This window comes from Scheffersomyces amazonensis (assembly GCF_036850825.1).
Source record: "Scheffersomyces amazonensis strain UFMG-HMD-26.3 chromosome Unknown RJT21scaffold_2, whole genome shotgun sequence".
NCBI lineage: Eukaryota > Fungi > Ascomycota > Pichiomycetes > Serinales > Debaryomycetaceae > Scheffersomyces > Scheffersomyces amazonensis.
This window is the reverse complement of record NW_027042742.1, coordinates 30,458-49,837: the sequence shown is the minus strand read 5'-3', so window position 1 is coordinate 49,837 and position 19,380 is coordinate 30,458. Positions and strand designations below refer to the sequence as shown.

Sequence of the window (19,380 nt, the reverse complement as noted above, 5' to 3'; positions counted from 1 at the left end):
ATGGTAATTGGGTTGAAATATAATGGACTATGGAATTGAATGCAACCAACTCTAACTCCAGCAATCAATACTGGACTTATCCTTGTGAATTGATTGTTAGCTAATCGCATACATCCAACTGTAGAAATCTGCACAATAACTCCTTGGCTTATTTTAAAGTTTAGAGAGGCAGGTACATGCCCAGAAATAATTGCTTCTCTTATGTCAAGGGTTTTTTATTAATTAAAGCTGTCAATACTTGCCACAATCAATTAAGTTATTTCATTAAGTTATAGAAGCGTTCTGATCTTAATGAATCTACCTGACAAAGTTATACAAACAACAGGTAATTTCAGTGTTCGGGTTTAATGAACTATAAAGTGGGACCGCAAATTTAACACTATTTACATATAGATAAATCCCTAAAATTAAGTAAAACGATATAAAATTTTTTTATAGCACAAATTAGCCAAGCATATATACGATATACCTGTGGGCTCATGCATGGCATGACGTTTAGAACAATAACGAATTCTTTAATTCTTTCGTTTATCCGAATTCCAAGCTTACAAGAAATAATTGATTGTTATAAAAACGAACTAATGTTGAATAAATGAAGCCTTCGTTTAGAGTTAGAATACTTCTTAATGTTGGTTAAATATTTTTGAAATATAAGGGCTCAAATTGATCAGGATTCCAAGAAGGGTCGATAAAGGTCTGGATTTGTTTAATGAGAAATATTTATTAAACAATTTTCAAAATTATTTATTTTCGATATTTTGAATTTCATATAATATTGAAATAGTTCTTGAAATAAATCATTTCGACTACTCCTATAATAGATGGCACAACTTCTTCTGTGGAGTAAGAGTGTGTATTTCATCTCAGGCGGTTTAGAGTGGTTTGCCACACACATGTATTAAATATTAATTGAAGTGGTTGATAATATCCAGATATTATTGATAATTATTAACACTACTACAAATGATTGTTATTAATAGTGATATTAAATATTTTCCGTAGGTACAAATAACACATCTAACATTAATTAATAATTCAACAATCGCAAAAATAATGCGAAAAAAATTAAATCTTACCACAAAAATATTAGACTTCAAATTACGAATTAGTAGATGTAAAGCTTATAATACTTGAACATGTCAGTACCACAAATTAATAAATTCAGAGTAGAAATATTATTAATAAAGCACTATAATGACTATGCGTATTAATAAAAACATCAAATGCTCTATTCAGCATATAGTATTAAAGATATAATAAGTATGAGTTGTAAGCGATTGAAAAATTCATCACTGCATAAAGTAAATCTGAATTAGGACCCTACACTCACGCACATCCCTAATTCTATTTTATTTATTATTTTACACATTTTGGATGAACAGTACGCTTAATTTAATAACATACGAATAAAATACTTTAGAATATTAAATCGTACTTCTTTATAATATCTTTATTGTTGCTGACATTGATGCGGTTCATTTTTTCTTCTGTATATTCATATAAGCGATTGATAAACCATGTTTCATTTGATAACCATCAATCAGTTAGTTCTACAATGTGAAAACATAACTATATAACCATAAGATATTAAGTATATGTTAGATCTCCTAATTAATGAAACTCAAATTAATGATGGCTTATGTAGAATACGAGGTAATGCACTAAAAACGTTGAACTCACACATTTATAGATTACCTGCATCACAACCCTTGAAGGAAGTCTCAATAACTGATTGTGTAAAACTTCTTTTGTGATTTTGTTCTATGTACCTACTGGGCCCTAAAATAAACGAATTGGGTAAACGAAATAATATTATTGAAAAAATCTGAAAAATTCCCCACAATCAAAAGGAAGTGAAAAATCAATATATTTTTGAAGTAGGAAAAGCTTTGTCGTGCATGGCTCATGCTTTAAAAATTATTTTTCTAAAAGGGTCTGGTACACATTAATTACTTCAAAATGGTTATTTTTGTTATTTATATTGTACGACTAAGTTGTGGATGAGACGGATTGGATTCGGTTGCTATGGCATTTAATTATCATTATTATATCCTGCTGATATACAAGTACTACTAATTGAATATTAAAATTATTTTTATGGAATACTGCGGATTAATTTTATCGTATTTTCTAGATGTTTATTAATATTCTAATTCAGTTTTAGTCCATTTCAAATATGTGTTCCGGTCATTTTATGGAGGTAACTTCTCAGAGGTATTCTGACCACCAAGAGGGTTACAATGTGTAGTTATTTCAATCCAATACTTGAAGGCTTATTCACTAAGTTATTCCGTCAATTTGAATTTGTGGTGGTGTTCTGAATGAAATTACTTGAGTTATGCTGTTCTGGTTTTAAGTTAGCTTTAACGCATTTAACCCTTTTTATTTAATAATCACCACAATCATAGTTTAACGTAGTTGGAAGTATAGCTATTGTAAGAGAAGTTGATTATACAGTTTAGTCGATTAGTTTGTTGATTCTAACGAGAAGGGCTTTACATCCAACTTGAAACTCAAGTAGTTGGAAAGTAGGTTAGTGCTTGCAAGTTTAATGAATCAATCAAAATATTTGTGGAACTCCACTTTAAACTAAAGATGTGGGAATACGAGAAATAGATCGTAAGTGGATCACTGTTAATAAACTATCTGAATAATAATTATTATCTCCCTGTTAGATTAGTATTATGCGTATTGTGCATAATTAATACCTACTTTGTTAATTATTTTTCAATTATTATTAGAAACTATTAAAAATATTACTGCTATTCTTAGAGTTAATTCTATTGCAACCAATCCTAATTAAACCTTTAAGTTTGAAATATCAACGTTGTCACCATTCGGAGTGAACTGTCTTTTGATAACTTTTCCCAAAACAAATATTCGTATTCCATTTTTATCAACTTCGTATTTTTAAGTAATCCTAGCGATATTTTTTAAATTTTATGATTATTTTAAAGTGACTATTGTTCCATTATGGTATCAGGCTCGGTATACTTTTACACAATTTCTGCAAATGGTTTGGGTGCAACTCATAGTATTTTAATGAATGTGGTAGTGGGAGTTATCCGCAATTTTTATTTAAGTACTCCATAGTATCCCCTACTTCTCTAGTTTACTAAATGATTTGGCAAATTTTGAAAGGTAGCTTTATCAACATATCTGGAGACAATGATGTTGCCACTAAGATTAGCATCATTGCTACTATTCTTTACTTATGTAGCAGCACAAGTATTCAATCTGATTACATATGAATCAGGTGAGGATCCATTAGGTACTTGGACTGTAAACATTGGATTTGAAGTTGATTCAACATCAGACGCTTCAACTTACACTTTGACGTTCCCTTGTATTTTTGGTTTTGTAAGCCTTCCACCGGGACAAACTATTACAGAAAACGGGCTTGTTGTCACACTTTCTTTTAGTGACTTTAATGGTGATATCAATGCCGGTTATTCTCAGCTTTATGTTACAATTGAAGTCACAGCACCTGGTCCTGTAACTGGAACTGTCAGCGGATCATTTGATCTCTCATTTACTTTGAATACTGGTAGTTCTTATCAAGGCTCTAAATGTGCAAGTATTTTTGGTGATGATGGAGTAACTATATCTTTCAGTGAAGGACCAAATACGTATACTGTTTCACCTCTACCTTCGTATACTGAGTTTTCAGGTACTCCACTTTCAGCAGAAGTCTTTGCTCAATTTATTCCAAGTTATAATCAATTTTTACTTGGTTTGGAAGGAGGCGAAGTACCGGATAACTATGGTACTGGTAATGTGATTATTAGATTATCGGGGGGTTCAAATTTTATATGTCCAGTCACGTCCAATAATTTTTATTATTATGTCAGTGGTCAGAATGGATTGAACATTCCTACTATATGGGAAGTAGCAAATGGTATTTCTGGAATTGCATCATGTGCTTCTGGTGGGATCGAGAACAACCCTGATTTGAGTGGTTTTTATGAGGCAGGCTCGGCTGGTTTTATTCAAGCTTTTGTTCAGAATAACGGAAATCCAATTACAGCCACTTTTCAGAACATTTTTACTCAAACACTTAATGGACATCTTTCTTATTCTACAGGACTTAGTACAACTGTAACGTATGATCCGCCTGCTGATGCTACTAATAATGTTAATTCTGTTGTGGCTACTCGTACAACTACTTCCGGTTCAACTGGGTTTTTTACTATTACCAAAGGTAATAATCAGTTGTATACCCTTGTTGTCAATGAAGCTATTGCAACTGCTTACTCAACTAGTACTTGGTTAGTCGCTAGTTCGGCAATTTCAACACTAGGACCTGCTACTGATCCTACTGTTGTATTTTATGAACCCATTCCAACAGTTACAGTTACTAGTACGTGGAGTTCAACAAATACTGAGACTATTCAAATTGCAGGTTCCCCTGGTGGAAGCGCAACTATCAGCGTTTTTGTTCCTACTCCAACTAGTTATACTACAGTTACTGACCCAACTCAAATAGTGTCAACTACTTCAACCGTCACTATTAGTGGAACTATTATAATTAGTGGAGACCGTCCAATTCCTACTACGACTACTACTGTAACTTGGACTGGTGACTCCACAAGTGATGCATTGATAACTCGTCCTCCTGGTGGCCATGATACACTTAGTGTGTTTGTTCCGATTTCAGTCACGACTATTGTGAGAACTTATTCTGGTTCTGTGGATACGACCTCAACATATAGTCACGGAACAACTAGTACTTGGACTGTACTTATCCAAGTTCCTTCATCAACTTCAACCATTATTACTACATCTGACAATGCAGTTACATCTTTTTCAACTTCTTCACTCTCAGGGACTGTTATAGTTTACGAATATTTGCCCACACCAACAACTACCACTACAGTTACTTGGACAGGATATTCGACATCTTCTACTTTTGGTACAGTAAGTGGTACAATTGTTTGGACTGACTATATTCCAACTCCAAGAACATATATTATTAACACCGAAGCAACACAATCAGTATCATCTACCACCACATTACCTTACACTACTGGTGGTACTGAAACTATTAGTATAGATCGTCCAATTCCAACAACTACTATTGCAACTACTTGGACGGGATCATTTACGACAGTTTATATTCTGGCCAACCCTGGTGGAACAGTAACTGAAAGTATTCTTTCAGCTATTCCTACAAATACTATAATTGTAACTTGGCTTTCATCTTTTACCTCGGAAACATTGGTTCCACAAGTTCCAGGAGGTATAGACCAACTTACCGAGTATGTTCCTATTTCTACCACGACTACTACCTCAACTTGGTCTGGAGATGAAATATATTACGAAACCACCAATTATCATGATACAGCGAGAACCAATGTTGTTGTCGAAGTTATTCCTGTGCCAACTAGTACTTATACTCAGACTTGGGGTGGTGATGATACGTACATAACTACATTCCCAGCAACTCCAGGTGAGGTTGGTCTGGTTGTATATAATGTTCCTATTCCTACGACTACTACCACAACGACTTGGGATGCTAAAACCACTGGACATTCAACGGTCGAGGGAGTTATTGGTGGTGCTGATGCTACTGTTATTGTTGAAGTTCCTATTCCAACCACCTATACTACTGTGAGTGATTCAGTGACAGCACGTACCACCAGTATCTACACCTCCGGTACAGTAGTTGTTGTTAGTGTTGATGCACCTATTTTAACTTATTATACTACTGTGACAAGTGTAGGAGCAACATCCAGCACCGCAGTTATTCCTGCTGGAGCCAATGGTATTCCTACTGTTAGTGTTGTTGTGCCAGTTCCTACTCTGACTGTTACTGATACATGGGGTATTGATTTGACGTACACCACCACTAATTTAGCAGGTCCCGGTACAACTGCCATTGTTGTAATCGACGTGCCTACTCCAACCACAACCACTACTCTGACATGGGGCGGTAGTGACATTTTTATTGAAACCATTCTAGCAACAGCAGGGGGAGTTGCCACTGTTATATATAATGTGCCTGTTCCTACCACCACCACCACAACTACATGGGCTTCTAGAACCACTGGTTATTTAACGATCCCAGGTAGTGCAGGTGTTGATAGTGCTACTGTTATTGTTGAAGTTCCTACTCCAACCACCTATACTACTGTGAGTGATTCAGTGACAGCACGTACCACCAGTATCTACACCTCCGGTACAGTAGTTGTTGTTAGTGTTGATGCACCTATTTTAACTTATTATACTACTGTGACAAGTGTAGGAGCAACATCCACCACCACAGTTATTCCTGCTGGAGCCAATGGTATTCCTACTGTTAGTGTTGTTGTGCCAGTTCCTACTGTTACTGTTGATACTACGTGGTTATTAACTGAAACCAACGTATACACTGAACTGGCTGGCCCTGGAGGAACAGCTACTGTTGTGTCTCAAGTACCTATTCCAACCACGACAATTATAACCACGTCGACTTACCCATTAGACCTTACATACACATTTCCACTAACTCCAGCAAGTCCAGGAGAAACTGTTACTATACTTGAAATTTTAACTATTCCTACTTCTACAACTACTGTGATTTGGACTGGATCGGAAACTGTATTTGTTACTTCGTCAGCTGTTCCTGGTGACATTGCTACTGTATATGTTGAGATTCCAGAGTCTACAACTACCGTCTACACAAGTTGGACTGGAACTGTTACAAGTAGTTTACTTGCAACGGGTTCTGATAGTATTGTTACTGATATAATTGAGACTCCAGTGAGTACATCTTCTTCGACTTCAACTTCCACTTCTGATTCTGATTCTGATTCTGATTCTGACTCCAGCTCTGAAAGTGGATCTACATCTGAATCAGGTTCTACATCTGAAAGTGGATCTGAAAGTGGCTCTACATCTGAATCGGAATCTACTTCTGAAAGTGGTTCTACATCTGAAAGTGGTTCTACATCTGAAAGTGGTTCTACATCTGAAAGTGGCTCTACATCTGAATCGGAACCTACATCTGAAAGTGGTTCTGAAAGTGGCTCTACGTCTGAATCAGGTTCTACTTCTGAAAGTGGTTCTACATCTGAAAGTGGTTCTGAAAGTGGCTCTACATCTGAATCGGAACCTACATCTGAAAGTGGTTCTGAAAGTGGCTCTACGTCTGAATCAGGTTCTACTTCTGAAAGTGGTTCTACATCTGAAAGTGGTTCTGAAAGTGGCTCTACATCTGAATCGGAACCTACATCTGAAAGTGGTTCTGAAAGTGGCTCTACGTCTGAATCAGGTTCTACTTCTGAAAGTGGTTCTACATCTGAAAGTGGTTCTACATCTGAAAGTGGCTCTACATCTGAATCGGAACCTACATCTGAATCAGGTTCTACATCTGAAAGTGGCTCTACATCTGAATCGGAACCTACATCTGAAAGTGGTTCTGAAAGTGGCTCTACGTCTGAATCAGGTTCTACTTCTGAAAGTGGTTCTACATCTATTTCCGGTATATTGACAAGCACTACTACTGTAAGCTCGCAAGGTATTTCGGTAAGTTCAACTCCAACTGAAGGTGCCTTATATGCATATGACCAAAATGGTGATGCATTGTTATTAGGTGTTAATGGTCAAAGTACATTCCGTAAACGTGATGATACTGCTCTTCCAGGTGTCGAATATTTGATAGTCAACCCTAGCTCAACTACTTTATTCTACGTCCAAGATGGGTTCCTTTATGATAATTCTGGAGACACTGCAAATGATGATACCGATGCACCATATATTACTTTCGGTTCCTCTGGTGGTTTGAGTGGATTCTCTGATGCTGCCGGAAGTATCCTGTTCTCTGGAGGTGCATTTTATCTTTGTCCTTTAGTGGAAGATGGTGTAACTTACCAAGCTCTTGCATTGAGTAATTCTGGATCATGTAATTTGACTAGTCTTAATATCGAAATTGGTCCTTCTTCAGGCCCAAGTTCTGGTTCATTGAGCTCCGAGTCTGGTGAATCTACTTCAGCTTCCGGTGAATCTACTTCACCTTCCGGTGAATCTACTTCAGCTTCTGGAGAATCTTCTTCTACATCTGGCGAATCTACTTCTACATCTGGCGAATCTACTTCTACATCTGGAGAATCTACTTCTACATCTGGCGAATCTACTTCTACATCTGGTGAATCTACTTCTACTTCTGGTGAATCTACTTCTACTTCTGGTGAATCTACTTCTACTTCTGGTGAATCTACTTCTACTTCTGGTGAATCTACTTCTACTTCTGGTGAATCTACTTCTACTGGAACAAGTGAGACATCGACTGGAACAAGTGAGACATCGACTGGAACTTCTACTGAAACAAGTGGAACTACTTCATCCACTGGAACTGGTGAAACTACTTCATCTACTGGAACTGGCGAAACTACTTCATCTACTGGAACTGGCGAAACTACTTCATCTACTGGAACTGGCGAAACTACTTCAGGAAGTACTACTACTACTGGTGAAACCTCTACTGGAACTGGTGAATCTTCTTCATCATTAACTTTCCCAACGTTCTCACTTTCATCTCTGACGTTTGAATTGAGTTCATTATCATCTTCATCATCTTTCCACTACTACGCCAATTCCTCAGTTTCATCCACTATATTATCTAGTTCATCTTCAAGTTCTGCTTCTTCTTCATCTTTAAGTACAACACCAATAGAGTCAACATCAGGAGTCACTAGTACTACTTCTTCAAGTTCTTCAAGTTCTTCTAGTTCTTCTTCTAGTTCTTCATCAAGTTCTTCGTCTAGTTCTTCATCAAGTACTACCTCTATTAGTTCTGAGAGCACTAGTCTGTCATCTAGTTCAAGTGAAAGTTCCTCATCAAGTACTACTACATTCACTTTCCAGATTACTGCTGTAGCAGATCCACCTAATACATTTACCCAATATGTTTCTTACCAAAGTGATAATGTTGTATTCGATCCAACCAATGGTCCATACTATGAATTAGTTGTCCCAGGTGGTGAGATTACAGCTAATGGTAATTATTTACATGCAGATCCATCGAGTGGGTTCTTCCTTGGCCCAGAACCATTTGGAGGTTGGCTGTTTATTGGAGATCCAGTCTTAGAATTAGAAGGTGTTGGAAATGAATTCTATTTCTGTCCTGATGAATCTGTTCCATTACAAATTAATCTGATTGCAGCTGATTGTATCCGTGGTCAATTACATGTTTTGGAAGCAGCACCTACTTCTTCGAGTAGTTCAACTACTGGCACAGGTACTACTACTGGTACAGGTACTACTACAGGTACAGGTACTACTACTGGTACAGGTACTACTACTGGTACTGGTGCTACTGCTGGTACTGGTACTGGTGCTACTACTGGTACTGGTACTGGAGCAACTACTGGAAGTGCTAGTACAGGTTCTACTATAACTACTGTAACTACTTCCAATGAGATTGTCACTGTAACAGAATGTCCTTCTTCAGTCACTAACTGTCCTTTGAATTCAATTGTGACTCTTACTATTCCACATACTATAACCACTACTTACTGTCCTGAATCAGGTGCCACTACAGGTACTGGTGCTACTAATGTTGTTCCTCCAATTATAACTTCCACTTATAATTCACTTGAAACTCAAACTTCTGGAGGTGTTACCAACGTTATTACTCATCCAGCAACTACCACTTACCAAGCACCATCAGGAGGATCATATGTTCCAAATACTTATACATCACCTGAAACTGTGCAATACACCAATGGAAATGGTGTTGCTACAAGTGCAGTCATTCCACGTGTTATTACATCTTCTACCTATCAATATCCTTCTTCTGCAACTGTTGCTCCAGGTACAGCCGCAGGTGCAGCAGGTGCTCCAGGTGCAGCAGGTGCTCCAGGTACAGCCGCAGGTGCAGCAGGAGCTACAGGTACAGCCGCAGGAGCAGCAGGAGCTACAGGTACAGCCGCAGGTCCAACTGTACCGGGTGTTCAACCAACAGTAACTTCTGTTCCTGTTCCAGCTGTTCAACCATCACTTGCTCCATCAGGAGTTCCTTCAGTTCCACTTGCACCAAGTAGTGGTAACAGATTACTGGTTGCCTTTAGTTCTATAATCATGGCTATTGTTCTTGCCATTTTTGTTTAGTTGCTTTTAATCGTTATACCCTAATTCCGTTAAATATCTTGTTCGGAGGTTAACCAACTTATTTTATTGTTCAAGCGTTAAAATGTACATTGATTGTACATATTTCTAATTCTATGTGATTTACTGTTCTGTTATAGGTTCTATTACGTTTCTGTGAAATTTAGTTTAATGTTCTAGTTTCCATGCTTTATTGTACGCAATTCTTTTATCGTTATTATTGTAGAGATTAATAGTATTTACGTGTGAGTTGAGGTTAATAAGAATCTAAATTTTTTATAAGTAAGAGAAATAGGAAGAGAGCATTTAGTAGGAGAATTATAATAATATAGAATTGGTTATTATTAATTCTAGAATGGAGATCGGCAACTTCTGTATTCTTTCAAAGGTTGACTACTTCTGATTTTGTCATTACAATCGGGTAATGGTTCTGGGCCACGGGTGTATTCAGAAAGTTGAAGATTGCATTTATTATATTGGTTGGGTCTTACAACCTATATTCTCTCTCAAGCCAATTTAATTAACGATGTTCAGTAAGTAACTGGAGATAATTGACAAGACCTTTATATGGAGGTGTATTTGGACAAATATAGGTGTTGGTAAATTAAATTTCAAACTCTTCACCAGAAGTATCCAACATTTAAACATCCACACAATGAGTGTAACTGACGAACTTATACAAAGTGCAGGTAATTTCTGTGCTCGGGTTTAATGAACTATAAATTGGGACCGCAAATTTGTTACTATTTACAAATAGACAAATCAAATTCATCTGTAAAATTAAATAATAAGTTATAAAACATTTTTATAGATACCACACATTAGCCAAGCATATATACGATATTCCTGTGGGCTCATGCATGGCATAACGTTTAGAACAATAACTAATTCTTTATTTCTTTCGTTTATCCGAATTCCAAGCTTGCAAGAAATAATCGATTGTTATAATAACGAACTAATGTTGAATAAATGAAGCCTTCGTTTAGAGTTAGAATACTTATTATATGTTAGTTAAATATTTTTGAAATATAAAGGCTCAAGTTGATCAGAATTCCAAGAAGGGTCGATAAAGGTCTGGATTTGTTTAATAAGAAATATTTATTAAACAATTTTCAAAATTATTTATTTTTGATATTTTGAATTTCATATAATATTGAAATGGTTATTGAAATAAATCATTTGAACTACTCCTATAATAGATGGCACAACTTCTTCTTATTACTCTATATACAATTTTATACGGAAAAAAAAAACTTCTTCTGTGGAGTAAAAGTGTGATATATTTCATCTCAGGCGGCTTAGAGTAGTTTACCACACACATGTATTAAATATTAATTGAAGTGGTTGATAATATCCAGATATTATGGATAATTATTAACACTACTGCAGATGATTGTTATTAATAGTGATATTGTTATAGGTATGATACATTACACAATACAAAGCGCATGTTTCATAACTGTTTCAGAATCCCAGTAAGAAAGGTATAAAAGCTCTCTCATTTCTCCCTAAAATCTATCCTCTTTAAGTACTATACAATATACAATATTTTATAGTACAACGCGGCATTTAATAGAGTATAACTGTTATAGGTATGATACATTACACAATATAAAGCGCATGTTTCATAACTGTTTCAGAATCCTAGTAAGAAAGGTATAAAAGCTCTCTCTTTTCTCCCTAAAATCTATCCTCTTTAATTCTTACACAATATACAATATTTTATAGTACAACGCGGCATTTAATAGAGTATAACAATAACAGATATTAATATTTTCCGGTAAAAATAACACATCTAACATTAATTAATAATTGAATAATTAGCGCGAAAAAATTAGATCTTACCACAAAAATATTAGACTTCAAATTACGAATTAGTAGATTTAAAGTTGATAATACTTCAACTTGCAAGTTCCACAATAGTTAATAAATTGTCAGAGTAGAAATATTATTAATAAACAATAATAACTATGCGTATTAATAAAAACATCAAATGCTCTTTTCAATATAGTATCAAAAATATAATAAGCATAAGTTGTAAGCGATTGAAAAATTCATCACTGCATAAAGTTAATCTGAATTAGGACCCTAAACTTACCGACCCCCCTACACTCACGCACATCCCTAATTCTATTTATTTATTATTTGACACCTTTTGGATGTGCTTATCAATGAACGCTTAGAAATCGTATTTCTTTATACTGTCTTTATTGTTGCTGACATTGATGCGGTTCATTTTTTCTTCTGTATATTCATATAAGCGTTTGATAAGCCATGTTTCATTTGATATCCATCAATCAGTTAGTTCTAAAATGTGAAGACAGAACTATATAACTATAATATATTAAGTTTATGTTAGATCTTCTAATTAATGAAAATTAAATTAATGATGGCTTAAGTAGAATACGATGTAATGCACTAAAAACGTTGAAACTCCTACATTTATAGATTACTTGCATCACAACCCTTGAAGGACGTCTTAATAACTGATTATGTAAAACTTCTTTTGTGATTTTGTTTTATGTACCTACTGGGCCCTAAAATAAACGAATTGGGTAAACCAAGTAATATTATTGAAAAAATCTGAAAAATTCCCCACAATCAAAAGGAAGTGAAAAATTAACAGTATATTTTTGAAGTAGCCAAATATTCTTTTAAAAAATATTTTTCTGTCTTATAACCTCAAATTAGATGCAATTTAGTACCTATTGAAAATTACTTCAAAATGGTTATTTTTGTTATTTATATTGCATGACTCCATGGTGGATAAGACTGGTCGAATTCAGTTGTTATATCACACTGATATACAGGGTACTACTCCTCAAATACTAAAAATATTTTTATGGAATGCCACGGAATAATTTTATCGTATTTTCTAGATATTTTTAAATTGTCCAATTCAATTTCAGCTCATTTTAAATATGTGTCCCGGTCATTTATGGAGTTAATTGCAATAAGTTATTCCGACACTTCACAATTTCCGTGGTGTTATGAATGAAATTACTTGAGTTATATTGTTCGGGGTTTAAGTTAGCTTTAACACATTTAACCCTTTTTATTTAATTCTCACCACAAAATTAGTTTCACGAAGTTAATTATACAGTTTAGTCGATTGGTCAGTGGATGCTTGGCTAAGGAAAAGATCCATCTTGGTACTCACGCTATTTGGAAGTAGGTTACAAAATGAAGGAATTATTTAAATATGATATGTACAAGATGTGGTATTAGGAGATCGTAAGTGGGCCACTGTGAATAAACCTAGTTGAATAATAATAATTATTAACATCTTTTGGATTCGTATTATGCGAATTATGCATAATTAATACTTGCTTTGTTAATTATTTTTCAATAATAATTTTGAAACTTTTAAAAATATGCTTCTATTCTTAGCGTTGATTCTGTTGCAGCAAATCCTGATTGAACCTTTGAATTTAAATTCAAGACATCAACGTAGTCACAAATGTTATCAAAGCCTATCCCTAAACTAACACTCGTATTCCATTTCTATCCTATTTTATTTTAAATAAACTAAGTCTATTTTCAAGCTTATGATTACTTTTTAGGAAATAATGGATTTATTTTGGAGCTACACTTACGTATTCTATATTTTAAGCCATTTAGAAATAGTTTGGTTACAACGTACTGAATGTTTGTAAATGTGGTAATTAGAGACTCCTAGAATTATATTTAAGTAGTCCCGGGATGCCTACTACCCCTAATTTTAATTAAATTTCGGTATTTGAAAAGAAAGGTTATCGTGTCACATTCAGAGATAATGATGATAGCAATAAGATTAGCATCATTGCTACTAATCTCTACGTATGTTGCAGCAGATGTTTATGGAGTTTTTAACCTGATTGTGTGGGTATCAGGTAGTGATCCTTCGTCTCCTTGGACAGTAAACATTGGTTATGAAATAACGACTGATGTCACCACTTCGGACACATTTACCTTAACATTTCCTTGTGTTTTCGGATTTGTTGACACCGCACCTTTTGTGATTAATGAGGGACTCGAGCTTGATTTCACTTATTTCAATGGTGATATTGCCACAGATTATTCTCAACTTTATATTTCAGTCAAAAGTTTACCTACTATATCTACTGGAGGAACTTTCAGTGGATCATTTTCCCTTTCATTTGATTTGAGTACAATTGGAACATGTGCTGGCAATTTTGAAAGTGGTAATGTAATTATAGGCTTTATTGACGGTCCAGATATAATCACTACTACTACTACTTATGAGCCACCAGCAATTTCCCCTCATGATACATATTATTTCGCAGAATTCATTCCAAGTTATGATCAATATTTGCTAGGGATCTCAGGTATTTCATATGCAAATGCAGCTGCAATTGTTGTGAACTCAGATTATTTAGTATATCTCTTAGGTGGGACTTTACTGATTCTGATAAATTCAGGAGCAGTTTTCATATGTCCCCCTGAAGGAAATGCAGTAACAGGTTCGAATTCATGGAATGCTCCTACCATGTTTGATCCAACTCCATTAGCTGGTGTTAGTTGTGAAACAAATCCAGAAAGCATAGTTTACAATTATCCTGTTAATGGTCCGTATGTTGATGAGAATGTTGATGAGAATGTGTATCCGTTCATTAAAGCTTTTGTTCAGAATGAGGAACTTCCAGTCACTGTGACCTATATGAATTTCTTCATCTATTCTACTTCCGGTGGCGATGTTTCATTGACTAATATACTTTCTACAACTACAACAATACAACCTACGGGTTCTACTAATACTGCATTTTTAACTGTTGTTACAAGTACCACTGGTTCAGTTGCTTCTTTAGCTACCATTACTGACGATGATGGATCGGTGACCCTTTATGTTTATGTACCTCCATCAACTGCTTACTCCACTGCTACTTGGACAGGCAGTACTGTTTCAACCACAACCACACCAGCCAATGCGGATACACCTGCTACTGTTATTTTCTATGAGCCTATTCCTACATCCACCACATATTCCACATGGTTAAGCTCGTTCACTCTGACAGTTGGAGAAGTAGGAGCTAATCCAGGTGGTGAAGCCGTGGTCACTGTGGCTGTGCCTGTACCAACTACTACTTCCACCTTTACTGTTAATACAGTAGATTCAGCTACTACATCATTTTATCCAGCGGGGCCAGGAGGTGTTGCTCTTTATAGTGTTGACGTTCCAACTCCAACTACGACAATCACTGTCACTTGGTCAAGTCTGACACCAAGTGCGCAGTTAATACCTGCTACCGTTGGTGGTACAGCTACTCTTAGTACCTTCGTCCCTATTTCTACTACCACTTCTACTGTGATTTGGACTGGATCAGAAACATCGTTGAGTACTCTCTCGGCTATTCCTGGTGATACTGCTGTTGTATATGTTGAAATTCCAGAATCTACAACTACTGTCTATACAAGTTGGACTGGAACTGTTACGAGTAGTTTACTTGCAACGGGTTCTGATAGTATTGTTACTGATATAATTGAGACTCCAGCTGGTTCTACTTCTGAAAGTGGTTCTACATCTGAATCGGAACCTACTTCTGATTCAGATTCAGATTCTGACTCCAGCTCTGAAAGTGGCTCTACATCTGAATCGGAACCTACTTCTGAATCAGGCTCTACATCTGAAAGTGGATCTGAAAGTGGCTCTACAACTGAATCAGGTTCTACTTCTGAAAGTGGTTCTACATCTGAATCGGAACCTACTTCTGAATCAGGTTCTACGTCTGAAAGTGGTTCGACTTCTATTTCCGGTCTGTTAATATTGACAAGCACTACTACTGTAAGCTCGCAAGGTATTTCGGTAAGTTCAACTCCAACTGAAGGTGCCTTATATGCATATGACCAAAATGGTGATGCATTGTTATTAGGTGTTAATGGTCAAAGTACATTCCGTAAACGTGATGATACTGCTGTTCCAGGAGTCGAATATTTGATAGTCAATCCTAGTTCAACTACTTTATTCTACGTACTAGATGGGTTCCTTCATGATAGTGCTGGAGACACCGCAAATGATGATACTGATGCACCATATCTTACTTTCGGTTCCTCTGGTGGTTTGAATGGATTCAGTGATACTTCTGGAAGTATTCTGTTCTCTGGCGGTGCATTTTATCTTTGTCCATTAGTAGAAGATGGTGTAACTTACCAAGCTCTTGCATTGAGTAATTCTGGTTCATGTAATTTGACTAGTCTTAATATTGAACTTGGTCCTTCTTCAGGCCCAAGTTCTGGTTCATTGAGCTCCGAGTCTGGTGAATCTACTTCTACATCTGGTGAATCTACTTCAGCTTCTGGCGAATCTACTTCTGCTTCTGGTGAATCTACTTCTACATCTGGAGAATCTACTTCTACATCTGGAGAATCTACTTCTACATCTGGTGAATCTACTTCTACATCTGGAGAATCTACTTCTACATCTGGCGAATCTACTTCTACATCTGGTGAATCTACTTCTACATCTGGCGAATCTACTTCTACTGGAACAAGTGAGACCTCGACGGGAACAAGTGAGACCTCGAGTGGAACTTCTACTGAAACAAGTGGAACTACTTCATCTACTGGAACTGGCGAAACTACTTCAGGAAGTACTACTACTACTGGTGAAACCTCTACTGGAACTGGTGAATCTTCTTCATCATTAACTTTTCCAACGTTCTCACTTTCATCGCTGACGTTTGAATTGAGCTCATTATCATCTTCATCATCTTTCCACTACTACGCCAATTCCTCAGTTTCATCCACTACATTATCTAGTTCATCTTCAAGTTCTGCTTCTTCTTCATCTTTAAGTACAACACCAATAGAGTCAACATCAGGAGTCACTAGTACTACTTCTTCTAGTTCTTCTAGTTCTTCTAGTTCTTCTTCTAGTTCTTCTAGTTCTTCATCAAGTTCTTCATCAAGTACTGCCTCAATTAGTTCTGAAAGCACTAGTCTGTCATCTAGTTCAAGTGAAAGTTCCTCATCAAGTACTACTACATTCACTTTCCAGATTACTGCTGTAGCAGATCCACCTAATACATTCACACAATATGTTTCATACCAAAGTGATAGTGTTGTATTCGATCCAACTAATGGTCCATACTATGAATTAGTTGTCCCAGGTGGTGAGATTACAGCTAATGGTAATTATTTACATGCAGATCCATCGAGTGGGTTCTTCCTTGGTCCAGAACCATTTGGAGGTTGGCTGTTTATTGGAGATCCAGTCTTAGAATTAGAGGGTGTTGGAAATGAATTCTATTTCTGTCCTGATGAATCTGTTCCATTACAAATTAATCTGATTGCTGCTGATTGTATCCGTGGTCAATTACATGTTTTGGAAGCAGCACCTACTTCTTCGAGCAGTTCAACTACTGGCACAGGTACTACTACTGGTACTGGTGCTACTACTGGTACTGGTGCTACTACTGGTACTGGTACAGGTACTGGAACAACTACTGGAAGTGCTAGTACAGGTTCTACTATAACTACTGTAACTACTTCCAATGAGATTGTGACAGTAACCGAATGTCCTTCTTCAGTAACTAACTGTCCTTTGAATTCAATTGTGACTCTCACTATTCCACATACTATAACTACTACTTATTGTCCTGAATCAGGTGCCACTACAGGTACTGGTGCTAGTAATGTTGTTCCTCCAATTATAACTTCCACTTATAATTCACTTGAAACTCAAACTTCAGGAGGTGTTACCAACGTTATTACTCATCCAGCAACCACCACTTACCAAGCACCATCAGGAGGGTCATATGTTCCAAATACTTATACATCACCTGAGACTGTGCAATACACCAATGGAAATGGTGTTGCTACAAGTGCAGTCATTCCACGTGTTATTACATCTTCCACCTATCAATATCCTTCTTCTGCAACTGTTGCTCCAGGTGAAGCAGGTGCTCCAGGTCCAGCCGCAGGTGCAGCAGGTGCTCCAGGTCCAGCCGCAGGTGCAGCAGGTGCTCCAGGTACAGCCGCAGGTCCAACTGTACCGGGTGTTCAACCAACAGTAACTTCTGTTCCTGTTCCAGCTGTTCAACCATCACTTGCTCCATCAGGAGTTCCTTCAGTTCCACTTGCACCAAGTAGTGGTAACAGATTACTGGTTGCCTTTAGTTCTATAATCATGGCTATTATTCTTTCCATTTTTGTTTAGTTGCTTTTAACTGTTATACCCTAATTCCGTTAAATATCTTGTTCGGAGCTTAACCAACTTATTTTATTGTTCAAGCGTTAAAATGTACATTGATTGTACATATTTCCAATTCTATTTGATTTACTGTTCTGTTATACGTTGTATTACGTTTCTGTGAAATTTAGTTTCCATGCTTTATTGTACGCAGTTCTTATATCATTATTAGTGAAGAGATTAATAGTATTTACGTGTGAGTTGAGGTTAATAAGAATCTAAATGCTTTATGAGTAAGAGAAATAGGAAGAGAACATTTAGCAGGAGAATTACAATAATATAGAATTGATTATGATTAATTCTGGAATGGAGATTGGCAACTTGTGTATGCTTTCAAAGCTTGACTACTTTTGGTTTTGTCATTACAATCGGGTAATGGTTCTGGGCAACGGGTGTATTCAGAAAGTTGAAGATTGCATTTATTATATTGGTTGGGTCTTACAACGTATATTCTCTCTCAAGCCAATTTAATTAACAATGTTGAGTTATAACTGCATTTCAACTATCATGCTATCTCATTACATTGTATAAGCTTTAATGAGCATAAAATAGATCTGAACTCTTATAATATGCTACAAGCGACTGTATTTAAGTACGTCTTTTAAAAAGCATTTCTATATACCCTAGAATTAGTGGCCTAGAGCCCTACACAAATGATTATATCTAATAACTCTAGCAGCAGAGATTCGAAGTGAACCAAGTCAAGTCTTGAATTAAGTATGTTCCTTTGTCTCATGCAGTATATTAAGAAATGAACCAGCTTTGTTGAATTAAACAGAATTAATAATTCGAGTTTGATCAGTTAGTTCAAAATCGATCGACTTATTTTTAATACCATTTATAGAAATATAACAAATCTGCATTAATAGAGGAAGTTGCCTGGCCTAGGGGATATGAGTTATCGGAAAATTTCTCATTAGAAAAAAAATATTTTTTACGGACACAAAGAATCCTTTTGCATTAGTTATAAACTAAGAATCTTAATAAATAAGGTCAAATCACAAAATGATAATTTAATGACTTCAGAAAGAACTTAAAATCTTTCATAACTACGTTGAAAGTAGCTGAAAAATCAAATATAATAATAAATTAACAGAACAGAAGCT

At 36.0% G+C, this 19,380-nt stretch overlaps 2 protein-coding genes across 2 annotated transcripts; both read left to right on the top strand. All coding sequences in view use genetic code 12, as the record gives it.

Annotated features, from left to right (window-relative positions):
- Window positions 1-2,776: 2,776 nt before the first annotated feature.
- On the top strand, window positions 2,777-10,089 carry RJT21DRAFT_138083 (beta strand repeat-containing protein; the record flags this gene model as incomplete). The annotated part of the gene is made up of 2 exons (XM_064883314.1): window positions 2,777-9,901; window positions 9,992-10,089. The coding sequence occupies exons 1-2, from the start codon at window positions 3,169-3,171 to the stop codon at window positions 10,087-10,089; spliced, it is 6,831 nt and encodes a 2,276-aa protein (XP_064738991.1). The 5' UTR covers window positions 2,777-3,168.
- Window positions 10,090-13,864: 3,775 nt separating this feature from the next.
- RJT21DRAFT_112215 (uncharacterized protein) lies at window positions 13,865-18,241 on the top strand (the record flags this gene model as incomplete). The annotated part of the gene is made up of 1 exon (XM_064880065.1): window positions 13,865-18,241. One exon carries the CDS (start codon window positions 13,865-13,867, stop codon window positions 18,239-18,241), a length of 4,377 nt encoding a protein of 1,458 aa, XP_064738990.1.
- Window positions 18,242-19,380: the final 1,139 nt, after the last annotated feature.